Source organism: Salmo trutta, chromosome 15 (assembly GCF_901001165.1).
Source record: "Salmo trutta chromosome 15, fSalTru1.1, whole genome shotgun sequence".
In the NCBI taxonomy this organism is placed as follows: Eukaryota; Metazoa; Chordata; class Actinopteri; order Salmoniformes; family Salmonidae; genus Salmo; species Salmo trutta.
The window spans coordinates 40,961,313-40,981,108 of NC_042971.1; the positions used below are offsets into that span (position 1 = coordinate 40,961,313).

The 19,796-nt window shown below is 40.3% G+C and overlaps 2 protein-coding genes across 3 annotated transcripts in view; one reads left to right on the forward strand and one right to left on the reverse strand.

Moving 5' to 3' along the window:
- The first annotated feature begins 45 nt into the window (after positions 1-45).
- LOC115149065 (SH2 domain-containing protein 1A-like) lies at positions 46-7,355 on the forward strand. The gene is made up of 3 exons (XM_029691558.1): positions 46-276; positions 711-774; positions 6,998-7,355. The coding sequence occupies exons 1-3, from the start codon at positions 101-103 to the stop codon at positions 7,127-7,129; spliced, it is 372 nt and encodes a 123-aa protein (XP_029547418.1). The 5' UTR covers positions 46-100; the 3' UTR covers positions 7,130-7,355.
- Positions 7,343-19,796, reverse strand: part of tenm1 (teneurin transmembrane protein 1) — a 230,956-nt gene continuing 218,502 nt past the window's right edge. For both annotated transcript variants that reach the window (XM_029691557.1, XM_029691556.1), the window contains exons 26-32: positions 19,217-19,389; positions 18,151-18,386; positions 15,172-15,465; positions 14,635-15,025; positions 11,108-12,328; positions 10,836-10,978; positions 7,343-10,711 (exon numbers count right to left, since the gene is read on the reverse strand). In XM_029691557.1, coding sequence (XP_029547417.1) covers positions 9,956-10,711; positions 10,836-10,978; positions 11,108-12,328; positions 14,635-15,025; positions 15,172-15,465; positions 18,151-18,386; positions 19,217-19,389 — 3,214 coding nt within the window. In that variant the 3' untranslated portion in view covers positions 7,343-9,955. The remainder of the gene's footprint in view (positions 10,712-10,835; positions 10,979-11,107; positions 12,329-14,634; positions 15,026-15,171; positions 15,466-18,150; positions 18,387-19,216; positions 19,390-19,796) is intronic.

Genomic DNA, 19,796 nt, shown 5'->3' on the forward strand with positions numbered 1-19,796 from the left:
AATTTGGGTGAAGTATCCCTTTTAATATGACAACAGGCTGTGTGCTCTTTTCTTGATTTCCTGTAGATGCTACCATACCATAAATACTACCATACTGAATATGTGTCAGTGCTATTCAGAGATGTCAAGTTTCAGTATCATAGAGCATGTTTCTGTTTACCACGGGGCTATCAGCAAGGCCACTACTGAGAGGATCCTGGGTGCAGTGGGGAGAGATGGGAGTTATCTACTCCGAGACAGTGAGCGTTTGCCCAACACCTACTGCCTATGTGTTCTGTGAGTACCTCAACAGTATTGTTGATCCATTGTATGTTTTTGACCTAACATCATGTGACCATAAATATTTTAAACATGTAGGTTTAGTTATTGCCATTTTGATTGACTTATGCTATGAATTCACATTTGCATCAATGCTGTTCTGATGGAAATGTACTTAGAATAATAATTTCTCAGCAAGGTGGTGGATAACAATGTTACAGAATGAATCACCAGATGGATGATATGACATGCATATTTGTATGACACACACCTGTGTTTCCATCTTTCTGATTCATGCTCATACAGACTGGTTGTTCCATTTCATTTGACTCCAATTTACACAGACTATAGAATACCATAAATACTGGACTGTAATGTACAGTACGATTAAACAAAAAATAACTCTGCATTGAAATGCTGTAATCATATTTTTCTGCTATTTTCACGGAAAGATGCAAAGGTGTTGTCTATACCTACAGAGTTTTCCAAATCAATGAGGGGTCCTGGACAGTTGAGGTGAGTAAAGAGAAGAAACAGTAATGTTATCAATATCCATTGATTAATAGTAGATTACCGCATGGACACGCATGAATTGCTACAATATACTGCACATTCACGCACATTTTCTTACATTCTAATTATAGAAAGCACATCCCTTAATTAAGAGGTGTGGCCTCAAAACACTAGATACAAAATTATAAAATGGTATTGTATTATTGATATTTAGTAGACCAACCAACCAGGAAAAAGTGCTTGCTTTTAATTGATTTAATTGATTTTTACTTGTTACAGGCTCTCATACATACAATGATGGAATGATAAACAAAGTTAGGCCAGATGCTTATGGCCCGGCCTACACCTAACGACTTAAAAAAAAAAATACAGTACCAGTCAAAAGTTTGGACACACCTACTCATTCAAGGTTTTTCCTATATTTGTACTATTTTCTACATTGTAGAATAATAGTGAAGACATCAAAACTATGAAATAACACATATGGAATCATGTAGTAACCAAAAAAGTGTGCCAAATAATGCCAAGAGTGTGCAAAGTTGTCATCAAGGCAAAGGGAGGCAACTTTAAAGAATCTCAAATATAAAATATATTTTGATTTGTTTAAAAATGTTTTGGTTACTACATGATTCCATATGTGTTATTTCATAGTTTTGATGTCTTCACTATTATTCTATTATTCAGTCAAAATAAAGAAAAACCATTGAATGAGTACTGTAGGTGTCCAAACTTTTGACTGGTACTGTATGAGCAAAAAATATGACATTTTATTTAGAATGGTAAGCCAGACAAAATTAAACGGGCCTATTTATATAATGAATATGAATTCGGAGGGCAGACATTATTAAAGCATTAGACCTCTCTCTAAAGGCTTCAGTCATACAAAAGCTATACTTAAAACCAAACTGGTGCTCTAGCAGAATGGCTCACCCCGTGTTCAAGAATGGCCTTTTGCCCTTCGAGTGGCACAGTGGTCTAAGACACTGCACCTCAGTGCAAGGGAGTCCCATAGGGCGGTGCACAATTGGCCCAGCGTCACCCGGGTTTGGCCGGGGTAGGCAGTCATTGTAAATAAGAATTTGTTCTTAACTGACTTGCCTAGTTAAATAAAGGTAAAATATTTTTTACATTTATTTTTATGAGATTACAGCCTCTCACTTTCGGTTATTTGAAAATGAAATAATCTCCAAAATATCGCTATTTTTTTTAAAAAGCCATAGAAAGTTGGTTGCAATTTCAGTTTAATCCACCAGAAAAGACAGAAGAAATATTACAACAAATATGGTTAAACTCAAATATAGAAATTGATAAAAAAAACTGTACAGATTAAAAATGTTCAGGCCTACTGTACATCTTACTGTAGAAAGTATTGTTGAGAAAAAGTCTAGGTTGGAACTATTGCTATTACAATAAAATAAATACATTTTATTTTGAACTGGAATAAACTGATTAATCACATCACACTGATGTAGACTAGAAAACACATATATATACACACACACACACACACACACACACACACACACACACAGTCCTAATGAGAGGTGTGTGGCTGGTTTAAAGTTAAACAAGTATGTCTATTCTGGGCTCAGTTTTTGACAGTGCAACCCTGTTTCTGTACTTGTTTTTTAAGTATGCCAGATCTGAGAACTCTGACTCTGATAGGCTTGTGGTGACAAACTGGATCAGAACATCTACTGCTTTCTCAGTCATGCAGGAGACAGCTTCCTGCTGTAGATGAGCAACCCAGAATTGTGAGTGTTTGCCTCAAAAAGCGTCTTGCTTCAATCAATTTATTCCAGAATAATAATTATTACTTGTATTTTAACAGCAATAGTTCCAACCTAGACTTGTTTTTAACAGTAATTTCTACAGTAAGATGTACAGTAGGCCTGATAATGTTATATCTTCATCTGTACTGTTACTTAGGGTTGCACTATCAGTACAGTAGCTAACTTGCTTTGGCTAACGTTAGCTAGCTATTAGCTGTGTACAAGGGGAATGTTTTTAAAAGAGAAAATCACATCTAGTACTATGAGCGATAGTACTTCCTTATTTCTGACAACAATGCCTTGCTAGCTGACTTACTTTTTTACTGTCGAAGCACTGTTTCCTGAATCATTGTGCCCTGTTCTGAAATAACTCCCTGGGTTTACCGTCATGCTGTGGATGTTTGGTCAGGATGTGTCGCTTTAATTTGTTAGTTTTGAGAGACTCATTCCTAAGCACTTCCCTGCACCAAACACATTGTGGGCACTCGTTATTTCTCAAAGTTTGTATGAAACCAAGAGAGATAAAATCAAATATCGCTGTATGAGTTCAGTCAGAACTGGTGGCTAGCTTGAGTCCATTTGATGACAGCGGTGAGTGATGGCAGTTGAGTGAGTGGCAGACAGCGCTTCAGCGTGTGGGTTGCCGAGTGATCTTCAATAAAACTGCAGAAAGAATATGAGGTAAAACGCGAAGCACACGGGCATCTCCCTCCCACTTGCGCAGCTGCCAAACTGAGCTCAGACACGGCTGCTAAGCAGGTCCGCGACCCACTTTGCCATACAGATCGCAAAATAGTTGGGAAGAGATTTTCTATGTACCGATTCCATGACACATGGAATGAACTGATACACAAAATGACGCGCTCTTCAAAACGTAGTTTTTCAATTTAAATGATACAACATTTTTGCAATCAATAGAATATTATATATATTTATCAGTTTATATATCAGTTTTTCACAATTTTTTCATCACATTCCCATTGGGTCAGGAGTTTACATACACTCAATTAGTATTTGGTAGCATTTCCTTTAAATTATTTAACTTGGGTCAAATGTTTCGGGTAGCCTTCCACAAGCTTCCCACAATAAGTTGGGTGAATTTTGGCCCATTCCTCCTGACAGAGCTGGTGTAACTGAGTCAGGTTTGTAGGCCTCCTTGCTCGCACACACACTTTTTAAGTTCTGCCCACAAATGTTCTATAGGGTTGAGGTCAGGGCTTTGTGATGGCCACTCCAGTACCTTGACTTTGTTGTACTTAAGCCATTTTGCCACAACTTTGGAAGTATGCTTGGGGTCATTGTCCATTTGGAAGACCCATTTGCGACCAAGCTTTAACTTCCTGACTGATGTCTTAAGATGTTGCTTCAATATATCCACATGATTTTCCTTCTTCATGCTGCCATCTATTTTGTGAAGTGCACCAGTCTCTCCTGCAGCAAAGCACCCCCACAACATGATGCTGCCAACCCCGTGCTTCACGGTTGGGATGGTGTTCTTCGGCTTGCAAGCCTCCCCCTTCTTCCTCCAAACATAACAATGGTCATTATGGGCAAACAGTTCTATTTTTGTTTCATCAGACCAGAGGACATTTCTCCAAAAAGTACGATCTTTGTCCCATGTGCTGTTGCAAACCGTAGTCTGGCTTTTTTATGGTGGTTTTGGAGCAGTGGCTTCTTCCTTGCTGAGCGGCCTTTCAGGTTATGTCGATATAGGACTCGTTTTACTGTGGATATAGATACTTTTGTACCTGTTTCCTCCAGCATCTTCACAAGGTCCTTTGTTGTTGTTCTGGGATTGATTTGTGTAACAGTGTAGGTTCCGTCCCTCTCTTCGCCCCAACCCGGGCTCGAACCAGGGACCCTTGCACACATCAACAACTGACACCCCACGAAGCATCGTTACCCATCACGCCACAAAAGCCACGGCCCTTGCAACACAAGGGGAAACCCTACTTCAAGTCTCAGAGCGAGTGACGTCACTGATTGAAATGCTAACTAACTAGCCATTTCACATCGGTTAAATTTGCACTTTTTGCACCAAAGTACATTCATCTCTAGGAGACAGAACGCGTCACCTTCCTGAGCGGTATGATGGCTGCGTGGTCCCATGGTGTTTATACTTGCGTACCATTGTTTGTACAGATGAATGTGGTACCTTCAGGCGTTTGGAAATTGCTCCCAAGGATGAACCAGACTTGTAGAGGTGTACCATTTTTATTCTGAGGTCTTGGCTAATTTCTTTTGATTTTCCCATGATGTCAAGCAAAGAGGCATTGAGTTAGAAGGTAGGCCTTGAAATACATCCACAGGTACACCTCCAATTGACTCAAATTATGTCAATTAGCCTATCAGAAGCTTCTAAAGCCAGGACATAATTTTCTGGAATTTTCCAAGCTGTTTAAAGGCACAGTCAACTTAGTGTATGTAAACTTCTGACCCACTGGAATTGTGATACAGTGAATTATAAGTGAAATAATCTGTCTGTAAACAATTGTTGGAAAAATTATTTGTGTCATGCACAAAGTAGATCTCCTAACCGAATTGCCAAAACTATAGTTTGTTAACAAGAAATTTGTGGAGTAGTTCAAAAACAAGTTTTAATGACTCCAACCTAAGTGTATGTAAACTTCCGACTTCAACTGTATATGACAGGTAAACAATTACAAATCATGTTCAATCTACTGAATTTACCACAGGTGAAATCCAAGTTGTAGAAACATCTCAAGGATCATCAATGGATACAGGATGCACCTGAATTTTGTGTCTCATAGCAAAGGGTCTGAATACTTATGTTAATAAAGTATTCCTGTTTTTTTTTTTTTATACATTTGCAAACATTTTTAAAAACCTGTTTTTGACTTTGTCATTATAGGGTATTGTGTGTAGATTGAGAATTTGTAACAAAATGTGGAAAAAGTAAAAAAGTGAAGGGGTCAGAATACTTTCCGAATGCGATGTAGGTTCAGAACTTTTGTGAAACTTTACAGCACAGTTGAAAATATATGACAAATAGAAATATAAACTGAGATGGGAAGGGTTGAGGGTAGTTGAAGGATGGGACTAAAAACAAACAAAAGATAACTAATGTAAACTATATTGTGTCCGTAAAATGTATATAGTATATATAAGCTGGAAGTTGAAGCCTAAGTGTTGTTTTCCATTAGTTTACTCCAATTAGGGGAGGGGTGGTAGGGTTAGGGGAAAATAATAAAGGAACATTTTTTTTAAAATAATGTATTTATAAAAAGACTATGGGATTGGAAATTTTGCTGACAATTGGATTAATCTATTTGCAATATTAAAGCTGATCCACCCCTAAAAAAAAAGTTATGCCGGATAACCTGTTACATTTGGATTTTGAAGCCTATTTTCAATGGCTTCAAGGTGAAATCTGGTGAAAATGGGCATAATGGAAATGATAGGTCAAATAACCTGACACTCTCAACAAAAAATGAGTGGATTATCAAACATAAACACTTAGACTATGGAATGGATGCATTAATAGTTACTTTTCAGAGTTAGTATGCAGTTGTGGCTTGTAGAACCACCATGGGGCGTTCTCAGATGACGTAGACACGCTGAGAAAACTTCAGGAGACCCCACTGAACCAGGAGAGCTTTACCTCGTAAGAATCTGTCTTTCTGGGCCAGAGATTTTGAAACTGAAATGTAATTTGTAAGCAGCCAAATAGGATAGATTCTGACCAAATTTACTGAATATAAATATATTACTAATTCCATTATGTAAAAATGTAAATAATACGTAGCACATTATCCGGCCTAACTATATAAATCACCCCATTGCATACCACCCTGCATCCGACTGCTGGCTTGCTTCTGAAGCTAAGCAGGGTTGGTCCTGGTCAGGCCCTGGATGGGAGACCAGATGCTGCTGGAAGTGGTGTTGGAGGGACAGTAGAGGGCACTCTTTCCTTAAGTCAAAAATAAATACCCCAGGGCAGTGATTGGGACACTACCCTGTGTAGGGTGCTGTCTTTCAGCTGGGATGTTAAATGGGTGTCCTGACTCTCTGAGGACATTAAAGATCCCATGGCATTTATTGTAAGAGTAGGTGTGTTAACCCTGGTGTCCTGTCTAAATTCCCAATCTGGCCCTCATACATTTTTACATTTTAGTCATTTAGCAGACGCTCTTATCCAGAGCGACTTACAGTAGTGAATGCATACATTTCATACATTTTTTTTCCCCGTACCATCACGGCCACCTAATAATCCCCATCTTCCAATTGGCTCTTTCATCCCCCTCCTCTCCCCTGTAACTATTCCCCAGGTCGTTGCTGTAAATGAGAACATGTTCTCGGTAAAATAAAAATAAATTGTTGTTGCACCTTTTCCAGGTTGGCTGGTCTACTAATTACCTTATAGTTATTTTGGAAATAGGAAACTCTATCCTGACTTTACCTGAATGAACAGATAAGGCGTTTCTGTGTTTCAGACAAACCCTGGAGTACAGACACGATTATTCAGGAAGATAAGAAATCTGATAGCTGCCTTTGGTAATCCAAACCAGGGCCTGGAGATGCCCCTCCTCTATCCAGTTGAAAACCAACACACTGACCTGCAGTAGCAATGAGATGATGGCTCCTCTTCAAAGATACCAAAACTTTGACAACAATATATTTGAAGAACTGTGAAATGATTCCAATTAAATAATTGATGTGTATTTGTATTTTGTTTAAATCACATTGTTTGATTAACTATTTTTTGCATTATGTCCAGTACAATTTAAACCAGTGGTACTCATATTATTTCATGATACAATGAAATAAACATCAAAACATACGGACAAAGAATTTGCACATTTATTTATTAAAAGTCAAACCTTCAAAGTACCTTGTTTTGAACATGAACTTTCCACACCCAATATATTAATTTCTCATTATTTACACCCACTTCCTGGAGCACTCGCAGAAAATACATGCCTCTTGGTCAAAGCCCAGAGTAGAAAATGCAGTCAAGCAATAGTGTTTTTATACCATCAGTCTACATAGTATACCGTATATCACAAATGTATCTTGGCAATCTCATCATCTTCGCTCTCAGACTCTGTTACCCGACTAAGACAGTATCATCAATTTGACCACCAATGGGCAGAGCATTATCAATTATAGGGAGTACTATCAATGAATTTACCCAAAATATGTTATATATTATATCATATAGCCTACGTTTTATACAATTGATTTTTTTGCAATACAACCCAATGAGAATTAAAGTAAAAAACAACAGATAAGGTTGCACAGAATTACATATTGATGAACTTCACAGTATTAAAGTGAATATCAGAATATAGGGTGTTTGGCTTCGTCCAACAGCACTTCATGCTTTTGGTTCAGACTTTTCCACAGTGCTAAATGTTTCATTTCCATATGGGAAGCTTAGAAAACAAATGTCAGCACACAAACCATACACATCCCAATTACAAAATTACTTGACAACAATACAACCAAATTGTGTGTGTGGGTAATGCGTGAGGGTGGATGGCTGGACAACATTTTAATTTTTAAACCCCTCTTTTTCGGTTCCAAACATGTCATACTCTGATCAAAATAAATTAAATAATTAAAATGAATTCCCAGACTTGAAAGTCAGTCTTAGGAAATAAGGAGGTTTCTTAGATCTTTCAAAGGACTGAATAAACTATTGCTTTACTAAGGCTTGTTTAATTGGGGCTGCATTGAAAATATTTTAGCTGTTGTGAAGATGGGGTAGCGGATGTCGAAATTCCTCAGATCATTTCTGTGGAATACTCGACACAGAGGCATATAGCACTACTTACAGTCTTTCCACAGAGGAATAGGAATGACTAATACTGCAACACAATGTGACTTTGTTGCAGTAAATTAAGCACAGAAAAAAAAAATGTTTAAATATTGAAACATTGTTTCCAATTCGTTTTATTTGTGGGAAACAGCTACTCTGTGTGCATTTCTTTTTGAAAAGTCCTCCATATCCACTATATTTGACCTGTAACTGGTACACACTTAGGCTCTTGTAAGCCACGTAATGTGAATTTGTCCTCTTCTCTTGCTGCTTTTCAGCCTGTTATGATTTCCTGCTCCTGATGTAAAGTCTATATTTCTATCCACTTGGTAAACTTGAAGTGTGCCTTGTCCTACAAGTATGGACATTTTTCTTTACAAGCTTATCACCTTTTTTAACATGCAAACCATTGATTCTTACTAATTCATGACGTTTGGATTTCTCAGTGGCAGCAGAGACTTATCTTCTGTACTGTCTGCCAATTTTTATTTATTTAACCAGGTAGGTCTTATTTAACCAATTGACTTGCTAGCTCAGATATTTCTATTACTGGGACACTTCTGTCTATCTAAACAGAGTATGGTAAGGATTGCCTTGTAATGGCATCAGAATAATTAAGGTACAATGAATGTAATACCTGTGAATTACAATATGATGAGGTATTTGCAGCATTTACACTATGATTTAGCACTTTGTATAGGCCACTATAGTCTGCCCTGCAAGCTCCACTCCATTAGGATTCTAGTCCAGTAGATCAATTATACAAATAATAACACTTTTCATGGTATGGAAAGATGCTTTTTGAATTGTCATCCTTCAAAGTTTTTTTAAGAGCAGAAAGGCACAAGCTCCACCCAGATAATACATTATATTTTACAATAAGCAATTTGTAAAAAATAAAATAATAATAATGTAAACTATACTGTACAGGTTTTCAGCATGAATACTTTTTCCCGTTGCTCTGTGTAACTCCAGTGATCACTTCTATTGATAGGATTAACAATTAATAATCAGTAACAACACATCAAGTTAAGCACTTGTATCTCGCTAAAGCACTTGCTATATACAATTTAATGTGTCTAAACACACACAATCTACTTCATTGTACCACCAGAGATTCAAATACGCAGGAAGCAGCAATCCCCGATGCCAGTGAGTCTCGTAGTCACAAAAGAAGACTGTAGTTGTCACTACCATTTTCAAAAGATCAGAGAGATATGTACTGTATAAACTGAAATGAGAGAAATTCACAACACTGTTATACATACTATATGTATAAAGATGAATTATATGGTAATGAACTTGATATAGCGTCTCATCTCAGATTCAGCATATCTAACAGTTTACAAAGTAGGTCAAATTACAGAAGCTAGCTAAATCACTCAATGAAAGACAGTCAAGAGTTTCAAATGATCAACTCATTCTCAGAAAAAACGAAACAATCAAAACACAGGTGAAACAAAATACCATCATTTGTCACTTTTAATTGTCACTTTTAAAGGCAGTTGTCTTTTTCTTATTTTATCGTCATCATTCTAGAAAAAACGGTACAACAAATCATTGTATGTCTAAAAACAGACTGTCTTTGGTGAAGGGGAACCCACGGCAGTAGTGAAGCACGATGCCGCTGTTACCTCCTCCCTATTTCACTTTGCCTCATGAAGTGAATGTTGTTGGCACTGTCAGAGAGCTCCAGGTACTGCTCCACGGAGAGCACGAAGTAGCCATCGTAGCCGGGCACCTGTCCAGTGGAGAGCAGCTGCTGCCTCTCCCCCTCTGTCCAGAGCCTGGAGCCCTCCTCTCCTTCCTCCAGCCTCCTCTGCTCGATGACCCAGGCCTGCTCCACCGCCCTCTGCCGGGCCACCTCCAGAACATGCTCCCGCTCCTCTTCCTCTGTGGCACCGTAGCGGATGTTGAAGCACAGAGTCCCGTGCTGCATCTGGATGTCAGCGAAGCGCCTAGTCCTCCCACCCACCACTGTCGTCATCTGGGACACGGTCATGTTGATGCCGTTTTCCAGGACGCGACCCACTCCGGTGTGGCCGACCACTCCCAGGTCCCCCTCCAACAGGCCAGGCTTGATAAAGTAGTGAGTGTCCAGACCGCCCACCGTGAAGTGCAGGCCGGAGAGGTAGACCGCGTGGTTTAGGATTGCTGCCACACGTCGGCTGTCCTCGCTCGCCACCCCAATGATTTCGGTGGTGACGACATTATCTCTGATGGCAAACTTGACGCCCTTACCAAAGATGGAGGAGATGGCAGAGAAGCGGGGCCTCCGGCCATGCCACGCCCCCAGCTGACCACTCACCTTACTCATAGGCAGCCGGTCCAGAGAGATGAAGTTCTTCAGGTGTTTCTGCAACTCACACTGGATACCCAACAGAACCTGGCAGACAAACACACATGGGGTGGTTATCTAATGATATTAAGGATTATGAGGAGGTTATGTAATATCTAAGGATCATACTGGAAATTAGGCTCTGTCTAGGCCTAGTCTAGGTTTAGCTCACCTTACTAGGGTCCCAGTCTTGTGTTTTGGTTTGAGTCCTCATCATTTCATAGGTTTGCTCCATGCTCTCCACCTCCGGCTTGGGGTAACCAGGGACAACGTTGTGGAGCTGGAACCCAAACAGTTGCAACCAACTGCTAATGTCTGGAGACAGAAGGTATTGAGGTGTCAATGACAGGGCATAGAATTTTAGATTTTGTCATGAAACACAATTGAGAGTCCTATTTTCTATAGTTTAAATGTCTGTCTTCAGGAAGTAGACATATAGTTTACCTGTAGTGAACTTGGTGACATCCTGTAACTCTCCAACCGGGTAGTTGTTTTTGAAGGAGTAGAGGTTGAAAGGCTTGGGGTTGATGCTGAGCTCCATCCACAGGTTATGGTTGGGAGTGGTCCACCTCCCAGCCACCACATCATAGTCTCTCCTCCCCAGGTGGACCAGCTTTGTCAGCGCGTCATATAGACCGCCCTGGAACCCGATGATCAGCTGAAAGGAAGGGTTTGAGTCTTGGTAGATGTCTCCGTATGGGGTGTAAAGCATCTCCTTGACGATGTGTCCTCGGCTACTGAAGATGGCCAGTGGCGTGCCAGAGTTATCACAGGCTACGTAGTACTCCTCCCCGCTGCTCAGCTCCATGGCGATCAGGTGTCCCTGCAGGTCATAGTACAGGGAGGTGATCTCAGAGCTGGAGTGGTTGTACATGTGGGTCACCCTGGTGGGTTTGGTCAGGTCAGCATAGAAGAACTGCAGCTGCTGGCCGTCACTGGTCCTGCTGGCCACCCGCCTGCCCAGGCCATCGTAGCGGTAGTGAACACTCCTCTCTGACACTTTGTCAAAAGCTTTAGCAAGCAGCCCGTTGGAGTTGTAATCAAACATGACATTGCCCCGCAGGTGAAGAAAGCCATCTTCATCCATTTTGTACTGAATTTCTCCGAGTCTTGTTATGCGGTCTCGTAAGTCATAGCGCAGCGGCGTGAGTCTAGCACTGTTGCCATGACTCAGTAAATTAATGTTGCCATTGAGGTCGTAACTATAGCGCCACTGTGGCCTATCATTCACCGACACAGCCTGGAGCTGACTATCAGCATCATACTCGTATGAGTAGCGTGTGATGTTGTTATCCACACCAATTCTGATGTCACAGATAGTGATGCGGCCCATGTTGTCATACTGCACTGTCATCCAGTAGGCAATAGACTTCAGGATCTCGTACTGGACCTCGATCACTTGTCCGTTGGCATTAAATATCTTAGTGTGCTTCATGATGTGTGTAGTGATCACTTGATTGAGGTCGTAGTTTATGACACTGAATTTCCCAAACTGTTCAATCCTTCCTGACACGTCAACATAACGGTAAAGGTCAATGGGAAGAGGAGTTTCATTGATCATGGCCTGCATGCTGGTGACCCGGAAGTTATTATAGCTGTAGTCAAATCTGGCATTCACCAGGCCCTCCACACTAAACCTATAGATCTGTCTCCCAACCAGAGGACCTGTGGGGAGAAGGATGAGGTAATGAAAGTTAGATTTCTCAACATTTATAAGATGAATCACAATTTCATCTTTTAAAAAACTCAGGCATAAATGAAACAATCTGTTATAATGAAGTACATTTGCATGACTCTAGCAGCTCTTCAAAGTTTGAAGACATACATATTGTATCATCAATAGCAGAGCAGAGATGCCCAGAAGACTAATACTAATCCAGTACCTCAAACAGTCTTGTTCACACCCATATGGATTGCACATTATAAAACAGAGGCAAAGTATTTGTATGTCTGCCTAAACTAACGAACTAAAGCAGAATTAAAGACTTGTACATTTTAATCACTTCTGTCCTTAGGATATGAAAATTGCATTGAGATGGTTGCGTGATATCATGTGACTGCAAATGAAGTTGGAGGCTGCTGACCTGTGATGCTTGAAATTGCAGGGGTGTGATACATTCAAAGCAATTGAATGGCAGTTAATTAATGTGGGCTTATTCACTCTCCCATTCAGCTCTGTAAAGGCCTCTAACAACATATTCAATACCTTCATTTGGGCTCAAACCAGCTGAGGAACTCAGAGCAAAAAGGCAGAGACCTCACTAAAAAGACTGCCTAGCCTACAGTATAATACTTAGTGTACTGTAGGTGTGAGAAAAGGTTAATTCATTTGACATCTACACTACTGAAGTGATAAAGTGTGTAATAGACAGTGGTATAAACTAAGTAAAATACTTTGAAGTACTACTTTAGTAGTATCTGCACTTTACTGCTTATATTTTTTACTTGACTTCATTGCTTTTTTTATTAGATTACTTTTTACCCAATTGGTAGTTACAGTCTTGTCCCATCGCTGCAACTCACATACGGACTCAGGAGAGGCAAAGGTTGACTATTAGATGTTTCTTTTGAAAAACAAAATATTAAAAAAGGAATAGTTTCACCATATTAAAACGAGAGTTCAGTTCACGTAACAGGGTTGAACTTAAAATGAGGGACAGATGTAAATGAATCACTAATCACATAAAATAAATCATCTTCAAAAGCAACAAAATAACTAGGGCTTTACAATGATGGTGAAATTTTGGGATTAAGTTGGTTAATGTCTTCCTGGAAGTGACAGCGTTGACAGAGAAATGCTGAATTTTGGCCCTATTGCAAACCTTTATTCATATTTAATTCTCCATGTGGTCTATATTAAAAATTGCAGTTCATTTAATAGAACAGGCTTTTAAAATTCAATATTCAAATATCAAAGGGACGCAAAAGGCACTCATTTCGTGGAATGACCCAGCTACATTTTCTAGTAATATATCCAGGCTTATCATTGAGCCAGCCAAATCCACCGGCCAGGCTATATAATACATTCTTAAGTATTCTCATCTATGCTCTCGCCTACCATCATCCCTCTCTCTGCTGTTCCTGATTGCTTATTTGCTTCAAATCAGACTTATTGTGGCCCAGCCAGTGGAGGACCTGGGATACTATTAAGTACAGGTTCATGTCAATTCGTTAGGAGGAAATCGAGGTGTATCTGTGCATGGAGACCAGGAGAGACCAGCAGAGTATGGTGACCCCCAACAGCGAGGCATGCATGTCTCAAAAGGACAGAATACAAGTCTGTGAAGCTGAGGAAATTGCTCATCAGTGCACAGCAGCACTCCCAATCTCCAACTATCCAGAATGGGTTCTGATTTGGTGCCCTATATAATCAGTGTGCAATTCCATATTGGCTTTATAGGGATTTTAAATCCCAACAAAGTTTCGGAGTCGTCCATGGATTTAGGTTCCAAAAATAGATTTAAACTTAGCAGGATGAATAGGATATATAAATTCTCATGGGTGAATTATTGGGGCCATACACCTGAGGATATATTTCAAGAGGTGCTAATAGAGTACTTCATGATGGTATGCTCAATCTCTCAAAGCAGACTTATATGTCAAACTTTAAGTCTTGTCTGACATAAAGCATTATCAGAATTGCTTATAGTGATAAGAACTCACAATAAAGGATCATCCTCAGCTATGCCTAAAGGCCTCCTCATCTCATATAGCTTATTGTATTATACTCCTGCAGAGGCACAGCCATTTGTGGTTTGGTTTCTTACATTAACCTGTCATAATACATTCCATTATAAAAATCAATAAGCTGCTTTATGGCATGCCATTCATTTTGAATCTATATTATCTTCTTGTCATTATGTGAGGATCATACGTCATTACTGAAGTTTAACCGGCTTGTCTTCGTTTGTAACGTTCTTGAGTGCTATTCCTCATTAAGTTAGCTAGAAGGTTGGTCTGTATTGTGGTACCTGTCTGTCTGTAGCGGATGGTGCACATGAAGCCCTGGTTCATGAGGTGGATGGTCTTCACCCCCCCAGAGGCCTCTTCGTAGGTGTAGGTGACCAGGGTGGTGTCGTACAGGATCTCTGCCAGGCGGGACTGGCGGGTGTAGTGGTAGAGGATACGGCGGCCCGTGCCCAGGTACAGAGTCTGGAGCAGGCGGCCATCATGGCTGTAGTCCTGGATCACAGAGGCTCCACTACTGTCTGGAGGGCTGTAGGTGTTCCTGTAGTAACCCACTGACAGCATGGACTGCAGACTGTGACGCACCATACTGGGCATGGTCACAGATATCAGGTAGTCTGTGTGGTCATACTCAAAGGTGTACCGCCGCTGGCTGTGCAACAGCAGCATGACCGACTGAAGAACACACAAACAAAAGTAGATTAATACTCTGAGCTACAGACCGCCACCTAATTCATATACATATACAGAACAAACTAAAATCCATATGGATTGGACTCTTTCTGGATCCATCACAACATGTCTAGCAAATTACTGAATACCTTCTCCAGGAAAGTGTAGCTCCATATCTTCCCATTGGTCCAGGTTCTGGAAACCACCTTCCCGTTCTCATACTCCAGTTTCTCTGACCAGTTACCCCTCTGGATGCTGGTCACCAGGCCTGCTGGAGAATAGGTCACATTCACCTCATTGTACTTGCTGCTGGGAGACCAGACGATGGGACGACCCATCTGGTCATAGAGGATCCGCAGGGTGAACTTGCGGTGGTCGTCATAGATCTTGCCCACTCGTGTGGCTTGGTTAAAGTCTATGGACAGCACATTTCTGTTGTGAGCCTGAGGTTGGTGAGAGACAAGAATGACACTTGAGTGAGTGGTACAGCCATTCCTCTGACTAATACTAGAGCTATTGACTATTTCTCCCAAAAGTTTGCTGTTTTATCTAGATAACAATGATACAAATGTTTCAAAAACAAATCCACTGTGCCGATTTGAAATGGAGGCTTTTAAAGACTTCAGTGTGATGGTAAATGAGTGTTTCGCCATCAATAGCGATTCAGACAGGCAGTAATGGAGCTGAATGTTCCCTCTCTGCCTCAGCTCAACTAGAAATGGGCCCTAAATGCTTTTATTTCATTTAATCCTAATTTGGAGGAGGAATAAGTCAAACATTCTGCACCCTTTTCCCCCTCATTATCCTCCTCTCTCTGACAGAGTCATCATCGTCTGGGTTACAATTGATTTCCCATTTTCACTGTCTGAATCTAAAAATATTCCACTAAAAGTTCTAGGGATCCATAATATTTGAGCAAGTCATGTGTAAATGTGACTCGTTTCAGTAAACTAGGCGTATGTTGCGCATCACTACTTCACAGGAGAGGCATTTGAATGTAAACTTTTTTGCTTAAAATGTGTTTTTTGGCAGAAATGCCTTCTGGAACATGTGAACTTTCATGTGCCTTAATAACGAACTTGCATGCCATCTGTAAATAGGAATAAAATAGTTAAATTTCGAGTTGGTTTAGCAACAGAAAAAGACAGGAACCTTCCCGCTAGCCAAGATTGGCTGAGATAATGGAAGGGCTGGACATGCCAAGAGATGAGTTTGGATTGGTCTGCCATGTAGCACGCTTCTGTCTATAACATAAGTTGCTCAGTATGTGTAGGTAATCCTTTCTAACACAGCTTTTTTTAAAGATATCACAAACAACTGAAAAAGTATTGCTAATGCTCTCCATTTTCTGGAGGACCGAGTTTTGAAATCAGTGGAATGTCCGGTGGAAGCGGAGTATGATAACTATTGCAAATATGCAGTCTCAAAGAGAACACTCAAGGCTGTTGTATAAAACACCTGTCTCCGGGTTGCATTTTAAAACGAAGGGCAACTGTGGCATCCATGACTTAGAGGGAGAAACGTTCATCCATGTATACGAGTAAGAGAGTCTAGCTAGCTACATTTTCAGATATTATATGTGTCAGAAAGTCATTTTCATTGCAAGTTATTGTGTACTGTTAGCTAGCTAGCTAACATTAGCTGGCTGGTTCACTAGCTAACGTTACGTGTATGATCTGTGTAGTAATATTATTCGTATCTCAGAGCCATTTGCATTGCTAGTTATAGTCTAATGTTAGCTAGCTAGCTAATATTGAACCTAGTTGGTTAGTTTTAGCTACCAGCAGATTCATGCAGGGTAGTAACATTATGAGTTGGGATTATGGTTCATTGTTAAGATAGCTACATTTTTTAACAAAAGACTCCACTATGCAAGTAACCGTTTCACTGTACCAGTTATACCTTCTGTATCCTGTGAATGTTACAAATAAACTTTGATTTTATTTGATACAGTGTGCATTTACCAGAGACGGTAATGTGAAGAACAATATGACCTGCACCAAAGTCAAATTATTATACAACGTTAGGCCAATGAGACAGTGTCCAAGTTCTGAAATTCTCCAGTAGAATGCCCCACTTTTATTTCACACTCAAAACCGTAAGGTATTTTCTGTAATAAGCTCGCAATTAACTTGGAAATAATGATCTTGTTGTGAGTTGATTTTCCTGTAATAATGAATACAAATGAGGTACATTTAAGACATTGTCAGCTATATGATATGGTCATTATTATTATTTGAACAAGATAGAAACATTGTTTAGAAAGTTGCTTTTAGTTGCCTGGTTGGCTAGATTGACATATACTAAATTCATTTTTAAACGGATGGTTTATTGGTGTTAAAATCTAAGGCGGTCTAAGGCACTGCATCTCAGTGCAAGAGGCGTCACTACAGTCCCTGGTTTGAATCCAGGCTGAATCACATCCGACCGTTATTGGGAGTCCCATAGGGTGGCGCACAATTGGCCCAGCGTCGTCTGGGTTTGGCCATGGTGTGCCGTCATTGTAAATAAGAATTTGTTCTTAACTGACTTGCCTAAAAATGAATGATGTCACTTCGACAACTGTCTACAGACATAGTATAAACCAGCCTTTAGTCTTGAAATCTTTGGTTGTTTAGTACACTACCATACTCACTCTGTTTAGCACATGGCCTCACATGTGAATCCTTAAAGAGATGGGTAGGGCTAAGGCTTAAGAGGGTGTGAACAATCTTGAATGGGTGAAGAGAAAGAAGAGCTCTCCGGTATGTGTACCAAAACATTCATGGGCCATTTTCTCAAAAAGTGGGGTTACAAGCTTATCAACTTTCAAGGCAGAATTACTTTCCCATTGTTCCTCAACTGTAGTATACGATATACAATTTTCTAGCTCTGAGTCGCTACTTTTATCCAATGTAAAAAACACTTTCAAATTTTGCTACATAAGACCAAATTGAGCAGGTCAGTCACACACCTTCTATTTAACATGACCTACAGTGTTATGGAAGAGTCATCAAACTCCCATAGGGCGACATTAGGTCTGTTATAAGTACGCTGCCATATTGTACCATATGTAGACATTCCTCCCACACACACAACATATGGTGAGGGGTATTGTGTTCACGCTGTCTGTTCTGCATCTTCCTTACCCTGAGCCTGCGTTCATAGGTCGTATAGTTCCCTTTAGCCTGGTCTCTTCTCTGCCTCCACTCGATGACGCTGTGAGCATGCTCGCCTGGCAGGGTGATGTTACACTTGCCCACCGTGGGGTTGACCACACCTGCCGAGATGTGGGGTTCTGTGTTCAGGGTCACCTCCATGCCACTGGCGAATGTCACCCACAGAGAGCCATCCGAACTCACACGGTACGTGTTCTGAGCATGCTCTGTGTGGGGCCATGGGACAAAGAGAGAGAGAGCGTAACAGAGAGCATTAGTGTGTGTGAAAGAGAGAATTAGTGTGAGAGAGAATTAGTGAGTGAGAAAAAGAGAGAATTAGTGAGTGTGAGAAAAAGAGAGAGAATTAGTGAGTGTGAGAGAATTAGTGAGTGTGAGAAAAAGAGAGAGAGAGAGAGAGAGAGAAAGAGAGAGATTAAACTCATTCAGTATTACCACAGGGACAGGGACAACAGGGACAACTCATATTGCAAGAGAAGACTGGTTCAACTGTAGACTACATACCGTACATGGCAGTTATAGCAATCAGGGCATCCAGTAATACCATTGTCATCTCTTCAATAAAATGCATGAATTATATTCTTCACAGATTTTATTGTAGAGATAACAGAATGGTATATTATTGCACGTGCCATGTGACATTTCATTGGTATCTCCTTGAGTAACTGTATTTCTACAAACCAAACTTGATGAGACACTGGCTCTATATGTGTCTATGTGAGAACAGAGGTGTGACTTTGTGAAAGAAGACTACTTCTCATTTCTTTCCTGTTTACTTCCTCAACAACTCTTTACACTTTTGTCAGACCTGCCATCTCAAAGTTATTTTAAGGCTCTATAAAATTGCTGTTGGGCCGTTATTAAAATGGTTCACCTCATAAAGACATGCATGTGAACAATGTGTTGAGGACACTGAAATAACAGATACAGGGAGGAATATATTTGCTTCATCATTGGTAGTGAGCAGACAACATAAAAAGCTACGGCATGATAATGTAAAATAACGAGATGAGAAAATGACGCGAAACCTTACTACTACCTTGGCGTAATGTATAGATAGTGCTGGCAGCAGAGAAGTTTGTGGCTGTGATGAATTTCTCCCGATTTGAAGTGTCTGCTTCCACCCGCACTGATTTCTCCATATTGCCGTGGAAACTGCTGACCTCTCCCGTTGGAAAGGTGACATTGATGAGATGACCGTCATAATTATACCTGGTCAAGGAAACACTCAGTCAAATAACATCCTACCAATGTCTGAAATGTGGATCTTACATCATTGTGACAACCTTGTGTAGTAAAATGGTAATATTTCAGTGGATTCCAGAAAATTCCTTTTCTGAAAGGTGTAGTTCCCCAGCATCACCACTGGGAGGCAGTATAATGATACTGCTGGAACAAAGGAGCCAATGAGGTATGACCTCCAAAGGCAGTCTTACCGCAGGACACTGAGGACAGTCTGAGAATGGGGTTTCGGTGGATTTAGGATTTTTCATAGAGACACAATAAAGGAGAGGGTTTTACTGCCGATCAAACAAAATTAAGAGGCAGTGAAAAGGATTCTTTGCCCCTGACATCCGAACGGATTTTAAACCCAAAGCACCCCTGAACAAATCCCTAAA